Raw genomic sequence first — 8,135 nt, 5'->3', positions numbered from 1 at the left:
CCAGACAGACATCACAGCATGGGAATATTAAGTTAATATTAACGTTTCCCTAATGTTAAAAGGTTAAAAGAGACTTGAAATTAATAAGCTGTTTTTTCCCCACCATGATGAAAAAACATGAGAGCAAATCCAAAACATCCACATGATTTATTAAAGGAAAGTGCAAGTAAAAACTCATCGTGCTTAATCGTCATCAATCATCATGCTCTGAAAATCAAAACTTACTATACTCACCTTTAAAACACAACATCAATAATTTCTAAAATAGCAGAAACCAACCAACCAAATAAACACACACAAATTTTTTTTTAATGTAACCACAGTGGCAATTTTAAGAGGTGGTTGTGCTGTTAAAATGTGGCAACAGCAAGCAGCTGTACAGAGAAACAGTTCCAGTTAGTGGGACATGCACTGGGGCTTCATCACTGGTGGTGTGGGACTTTGCCTTGATAAGAAACTTTTCTAAGAGCTAGTAGTTTCTTCAATAACAAATCATTAAGATTTATCGTAGCCCAAAATGCAATCAGTCTAAAAATGCAAAGAAAGAAAAATCTATTTATTAATTTGTAATAAAGTACACTCTTCTAATGTTCTAAATGAAATGACATGCAGCATTGCCACAGATGTTCTCACCATCTATCTATAATTCACTTTCAGACTGGCTATTTTCACCTTGCCTTTGAGGTTAATACGGTTTCATTTATGCTACATAAAGTGTAACGAAAGATGGTAAAAGAGCATCAGGTGCATTTTACACAATGTTTGTTTGTTTGTTTGTTTGTTTTTTAAGTAATCACAGTCTCTCTAACGGCCTGAAGCTGTATCGGTGTCATCAGTCCAGTGCAACACCGCCCCCTGCTGGGGAGATGAAATTGTTTTCTAACTTAAGCTCGAAACGGGGTTTTCTTCTTTTTTCTTGTCTTCATTTCATCTTTTTAAATAAATCTATAATAATACTCACATGATGTCACCATGGAGCTACCACCACCATCTGAAAATCAACCCGATCAACCGAGTTCATCGTCTCGTCTAGTTACGCTCAAGTATGTACTGTGGGAGAGTGCTGTCTCCCACATATCTGTCTTTAGCAAAGGAAATCATAAACTTGGGGGAAAAAACACTGAGCTCATTGACCTCCTCCACTTCCTCATCGTCTGTGTTGTCCATAAATATCTTTTTTCCCACGGAGCTGGTTCTCGAAGCTGGGAGGCTCTTGCTGGAGACGACAGGTGTCACTGTATCCTTGCGCTTTGTGCGCGCCCTCATGCATCAACCGGCGCCACGAGACAATGTTTACCCAAAAACAGTCAGCCAGTTCGCTGTACGGCTGCTATCATTTCATCAGCCAGGACAGATAAGAGTTGGATTGTCAGGCTTCTTTGTGGGTCCTGCCTGTGAGCAGCGATTCGCACTTTGAATATTCACTGACTTCCCGTTAAAAGCTTTCCGCACATTTATCGGATAGTTTGTGGTTTATGGCTTCAACAGAAGACAATCACAGAGCAACCAAAATTTCTAATAATCCATTAAGCTATTGGGTTACATGTTTCTGACTAAAATCATGTCAATTTTCTCTTCCACATCTTGTTGCTCCTGCTTTGGAGTGAACAGGGTGAAAGACACACTTCTGTTTCCGTGATCCAAATCATCAAATTAACGGTGAATAGAAAATAAAAGATCCCCGGAAAAAACATCAGAAAATTTGACACTACATGTAAGCACGTGACTGTAAAAATCAGTGTATTATTAGCTAAAATTGCAAACTAAAATATGGTTGGTTCATAATTAGAGCTGTAGTTTTAGCCTCTCCACAGCATAGACACCAACAGGGTGTTAAACCCACTGAAGTCGCCATTAACTGTTGCAGCTTTAGTTTGTTTGTGAGAGACGAGCACAACTGAAGTCAAGATTATCACGACACTTTTTTCAGTGTGTCTGCTGACTCCTGCATTCTGAGCGCGCCCGGCACACACTGATGATAAGCAGCGTACTCTGTGTCCTCTCTTCGAGATTTCCCTCCTTCGAGTCACCCTGCTGGAGCGATTTTTTTTTTTAGTGGAACACAAACAATGCATTCAGCACAGTTTCTGTGGTAAGAAAGACTTTCTGAGAAGAGTCTGGGAGTTTGGACCATAATGAATCCCCCAGTGGATGAAATCTAAAGAAATGCTAAAAGTGTCCAAACCAAACAAAAGCGCAGGCTTCTCCAGCTATAAATTGTATACATAAAAAGAGGGGATTAGCATTTGTGGGGTTTGCGAAGTCTTGTGAGATTTTTGATCTAATGTCAGAGGAATACTGCCCACACTGTATGTGTCAGAGTTAGGAAAATAACTACTTTCTAGTTGACTTAAGTAATACTTAAAACTGACTCTTTATTACTCTCTTTTTTAATGTTCCCTTGCTGTCTTAGATTTATGAAAAACATTTTTCGGCTTCGGCGCACAGTTGGTTTATTTTAAAGTTCAGTAAAGATCCAGTATTTATCCTTTTTTCATACTGATAAATATGTTTTTTAGTGTTAAATTGTTGCAGCTGTTGTGTGATTACCTGGCACATCCTTAGTCTATGGACGCAATGCATGCATCATATGACAGGTAAATAATATAGTCTAAGTAAACTGGACTGGGCAGAGTAATGCAAGCATCAGGTGAAGTTAAATATTTGAATTCAAACATCAGGTGAACTACTGAACAGAGTTCATGACATGTAAAGAGACAAAGGGTTTCTATTCATAGTTATAGTCAAATTTCTGCGTGTTTGGGTGTGACTCGGAGTGACTGTTAATTAGGAGGTTGAGAGATAAGGTTTGTCATGATGTCAGAATGCTGAAAAGGAATATTTGGGCAGGTTTATTTCAGGTCACTGGGTAACTTTTTATCACTTTGCAGGATTTGTCTTGCAAAGTGGATTGCACAGTGACTCCTAATAGGCTTGTATTGTGATACATGTCCCACTATACAACTTTTTCACAAGAAACAGTTTTTGATTCTCATTACATGGCAAGACAGTCACACAGGACACATTAGAAAATAAATAGAAAGGCAAAAATATGTTTGATATTTATTTAATTTGAACCATTTTAATTTAATTTTTAGCTTTATCCTCATTATCCACTTTTAATGCCCTATAAGTCAGCAGCCACCATGAGATTACACTGAAGAAGAAAACCACCTGCATGTTTGAAGAAAAATATTACTTGGCAGCAATCTGTTTATATCACGAGATACTGATAAGATCGTCTGTGCCAATATAAAAAAAAAGTTCTGCTAATCACTGAATTTGCTTCAATAAGTGGCCACAGAGAAACACACACACAGAGAGGACTCCTTATAGAACAGGTTGTATTTTTTTTAGATTCTGTTGGGAATACAGAGCTAATACTCTACATCTGCCCGAGCCTCTGCTACCATTGGCCACTTTGTTATATGTATCCTTCAGGCAAACAGGTCTGTGAGTCAGTCGGAGGTCCGCTCTCGAAAAAGTTTGGGGACTCCCTTGTGTGTTCTACATGGAGTGTGAAAGGTGGCCAAATAAATTAGGTTTGGTGGGTAATAAAATGCTTCTCTGATATCCACATGGTGTGTCCATGGCAGCTGCTTAGCAACAGAGTCTAGCAGCTGCACTGCAAAAAATATCTGTCCCAACACGGCCTGTACTTTACGCTTTCAATAGTCTCTTTTTGAACTGCAAAATGTGGCTTCTTACTCAGTGACCTGAATTAAAACCTCCATAACTTTGCCACAAAAAAGCGTTCTTTCTCTTGCAGTAATTCTGCCTTTAGTATCTATTTACTCTGGCTGTTTTTTCGTTTTAAAAATCAGGATCACGAGGCGTCATGTCAAACACCTGGAGCAGTAATTCTTGAAGGGGAACAAATTAAATTAAACAAAAATGTAACAACATCGCATGATCCAGATATACCTGTTATTTCGTTCAGAAGTTGCACAAGTTTTCTTTTCTTTTAATTTCTTTTCCTTTCCATCTCCGCCTCCCCGTTGCACTAAGCTTGCAGACCGTATTTTGTGTGCGATATGTTGCCAGATAAACATGGCATGGCAAAACGCTAGTGTTGACACTCCGCGGAAGCACAGTGGCCCGGTGATGGGGACACTTTTTGCAGCGTGCGGAATATAAAGAGAGGGAGTGGCGCACTGGTTAACACTGAGGAGAGAAACTCCACACGCAGACAGAAGCACGGCAGCGCCCGGGATAACGTGATTAGCGCTCTATTAGGTCCGCTACTGAGCACAACTAGATGCAGCACAGAGATCATTGTGTGAGGAGAGAGAGAGGAGACGCAGAGGAAACGCTTCATCTGCCTCATGGAGCCTCTTTTCTTTCAAACGGTCTGCCTGAAGAAGTTACCCACTGACAGTTTTTTAATGCCTGTGCCTCTCATGCACTGGACACGTTGTGCCACTGCCCTTCATCTCAGGTAAGGCTGCTCCGCTCTTTTTTACGCTCTTTTCTCAGTGTTACTCCCTAATGTCTCAGACAGGTGAAATTAGTACATAAGTCATGTCATAGTTAAGCGAGAACAGAATTGTTAGCACTGAAGGATCTGATGTTTGTTTCTTTGTGTTGCCTCATATTTTCAGATGAACTGTCAGCCTTATAAATAATAAGGGCTAATTCTTGGAGGAGGCAGTGCACAATGAAAGAGAAAAAGCTGAGGAAAGCCCCAGAGGAGTGATTCATTTGCTTCCTTTCCTCATCCCTGCTGTGAGCTACAAGCTCTGTCCTTCCTGGTGGATGATATTTGTTAACCTCAGGTGAACTCAGATAGGCAGTGGGTCAACCTGCTCCAATGGAGTGTGCTATGGAGACCAACCAGACAGACATGAAAGTTTACACCCTCCAGATTGCCCTGCCACTCACAGTGCTGGTGGCGATCATGATCCTGTTGATAGTGTTTGGTAATGTCCTGGTGGTCATAGCTGTGTTTACAAGCCGGGCCCTGCGGGCTCCCCAGAACTTATTCTTGGTGTCTCTGGCATCAGCAGACATTTTAGTGGCTACCCTTGTGATGCCTTTCTCCTTGGCCAATGAGCTCATGGGATACTGGTACTTCGGTGGAGTGTGGTGTGAGATCTATCTTGCACTTGATGTTCTCTTCTGCACTGCCTCCATTGCCCACCTTTGTGCTATCAGCTTAGACCGCTACTGGTCCATCACCCAGGCCATCGAGTACAACCTGAAAAGGACACCGCGTCGCATCAAATGCATCATCTTCATTGTGTGGGTTATTGCAGCAGTTATATCCTTCCCACCTCTAATCACCATGAAGAAAGACAAGAATACTGAAAATGATTATAACAATAATAACAGTTTTACTAATGTTACTAAACCTTCGTGTAGGATCAATGATGAGAAATGGTATGTCATCTCCTCCTGCATCGGGTCTTTCTTCCTCCCTTGCATCATCATGGTTCTGGTCTATATTCGGATCTACCAGATTGCCAAAAAGAGGACGCGAGCACCACCCGGAGACAGAAAGCGAAAGGATCTGCCAAAGGCTGCCACCGTCGCTGCTTCCAACCAGAAGCAGAACGGCATGGGGGATGATGAGGATCATGACAAGCTGAATGGCGAACAGGTCATCAAACTGAAGGAGGAAGTGAAACGAGGCGATGGTGCAGAGGATGAGAAAGGTGAGGCCAACGGGGTGGACATTGAGGACTCATCCTCCTCTGATCATCATATGCACAATCCATGCTCAATTAAAAAAAAATCGACCAAGGGGAAACCCAGACTGAGTCAAATCAAACCAGGGGAAGATGATGTCAGAAAGCGCGAGCCGAGCACCAAAGGCAGCCGCTGGAAAGGCCGTCAGAACCGAGAGAAACGCTTCACTTTCGTCCTGGCAGTGGTCATTGGAGCATTTGTGATCTGCTGGTTTCCCTTTTTCTTTACATACATGCTGAAGACACTGTGTCTTTCCTGCTGTGTCCCTGAAAAACTGTTCAAGTTTTTCTTCTGGTTCGGCTATTGCAACAGTGCGCTGAACCCCATCATTTACACCATCTTCAACAACGACTTCCGGAGGTCATTCAAAAAGATTCTGTGCAGGAGGGACACTAGGAGATATGTATGATGGACTTGATCTTGTATATATATTCTTTTTTGCCATCCTGTACATAAATTGTAAAAGACATTGATCTTTGTGCATGGATCACCAGTTTGCTCTAGGTGTTACTGCTTGGAAAAGCTTTGCCAGGATGAGCTTCCTGTGCACTAGTGGGAAAAGTTTGCCTTTAGAACTTTCTGGCAGAAAATCTCGTTTTCTTTTATGCTTTTCTAGGTTTGAGCAACACAAATATTTGGTAAGATTTCAGAAAGATTGTTGTTTGGGTTAAGAAACATTGTATGAAATACAACAGAAAGAACTGAAGGCTAACTTCTCTCATGTCTTGCAGCATCTTTTCGAAACGTCTGCCACCCACAGCCTCAACATTGACCAAGTTCACACAAAAAAGAGGCTTAAAGTACCGAACACCACAGCGAGAACATGTTTTATTGTAACTGCTCTTTGTATTTTTATAAAAGAAACAAACACAGTGAAGTCCATGATATGTATTGTATTTTATGAACGTGTATTGTACAAAATGATCTGTCTGAATATTTGTCTCTATTTTTGTTGTTATGGATACAGTATTGTGCATTTTTTTATGATATGATGTTGATGACGATGACGGTTAAGATAATGATGATGATGATGGCGGTGTGGGAAAAAATGCAGACCCTTTTAAAGAGTAAATAAAGGCCATTTCCTGAAGCAGTCTCAAGGAGCCATATAAAACTTCAGACTGGTGATGACATGTTATAGTTTACAGTATGTTACTGTGTGTTTACTTCACACAAAACACACTAGAGGCGTGTAATAAAATGGCACAAAGGCAGCACGAACAAAAGAAAACGTCTGAATTTGTTCTCAGAAAATGATCACGGGTTAAAGAGTTCCCAAAGGAGAAAATAAAGCGGTCCCACGTGCCACCCGTGCAAGGGTGTGAAAACCTTCTTGTACAGTGAATTGGATACTCCAACAGAAAAGTGCAAATACGCAGGTCTGTTGAATCTGACCTTTGCAAGAGATTAACAAAGAGCTTAGCTCTTAATGAGCCTGAACAGAACATGTGCAAATGTTCTTTTGCTCTTTGAATTAACAAAGATTGTGAGAAGATGCTCGACTTTTTTCTTTTTGGGAAGATGTCAAATTAAATTACCCTTCTAATCTTTTTTTTCCCATCCCAAGTCTGTCTAGTGGAGCTTTAGATTTCAGAGTTCGTTTTGGATGATAAGAAGTAACGGTTCATTTGCTGTCTTGTGCTACCACAGTATGCGTCATTAAATAAAGACACGCAGCCTGTCAAACCAGATCCTGATTGACTGGTTCATCTCTCTTTTGCTCTCTCTCTGTCTTTTCACTGTCTTCCCTCCATCAGACTTCGAAGAGCAGGTGAAAAAAAAACAATTGAGTAACTATAATCTGTGCATCGAAAACAGAGAGCATAGCTTTTCCCCGCAGAGGAGGAGTATGTAAATGGATTCCTTTTGACTGTCAGGAAGGCAGTTGAGCAGCACAGTCCTCAGAAAGCTAAATGGTCTTTTGGGAGTTTTTCTAACTGTGTATCCACCTTATCCAACACAGCCTGATGTACACTTATATTTAGCCGGGGGAGTGTTTCTCTGCACGTTTACAACATGTATAAGTGTGGTGAGTCTGTGAGAAAAAGGCAGTGCATGTGTGTGAGAATGTGCAAGTGTATTTGCAGCACATATAAACACAGGGGGTGAGCTCCCACTGGACAGACATGTTTGCAGTCGTGCTGATGCTCCATGCTCATTTTGAATGTGAGGAGAAATTTTCTGGGAGATTTTGTTATGTTGTAGAAAAGAAAAGAAAACTTTACCAGAGAGATGGGTGTCAATAAAGGTTACAGAACTAATACATCAAAGTCAAGTCTTCTCAAATTCTGGTCACTTGTTTAGAAATGGACAGGAAAGCCAAGCTTTTGCTGTCAGTCTATTTGTAATAAATTCTCTTGCGGTGCTGTGTCCTAATTAATGCCAGTCACAAACTATGACCTAAATCAACATGTTTGTTGTTACTTTTTTACAATACCCAGAGCAGA

General features: G+C 41.0%; 1 protein-coding gene across 1 annotated transcript; it reads left to right on the top strand.

Moving 5' to 3' along the window:
* The first annotated feature begins 4,183 nt into the window (after positions 1–4,183).
* adra2a (adrenoceptor alpha 2A) lies at positions 4,184–7,468 on the top strand. Its single transcript, XM_005743628.1, has 2 exons — positions 4,184–4,438; positions 4,602–7,468. Exon 2 carries the CDS (start codon positions 4,811–4,813, stop codon positions 6,095–6,097), a length of 1,287 nt encoding a protein of 428 aa, XP_005743685.1. The 5' UTR covers positions 4,184–4,438; positions 4,602–4,810; the 3' UTR covers positions 6,098–7,468.
* The last annotated feature ends 667 nt before the right edge of the window (positions 7,469–8,135 follow it).

The sequence above is a fragment of the Pundamilia nyererei genome, unplaced genomic scaffold (genome assembly GCF_000239375.1).
Source record: "Pundamilia nyererei isolate P.nyererei 1_Seehausen unplaced genomic scaffold, PunNye1.0 scaffold00134, whole genome shotgun sequence".
NCBI classification, from domain to species: Eukaryota; Metazoa; Chordata; class Actinopteri; order Cichliformes; family Cichlidae; genus Pundamilia; species Pundamilia nyererei.
Note: the sequence above shows the minus strand (reverse complement) of the source record. Positions and strands in the feature narration are given on the sequence as shown.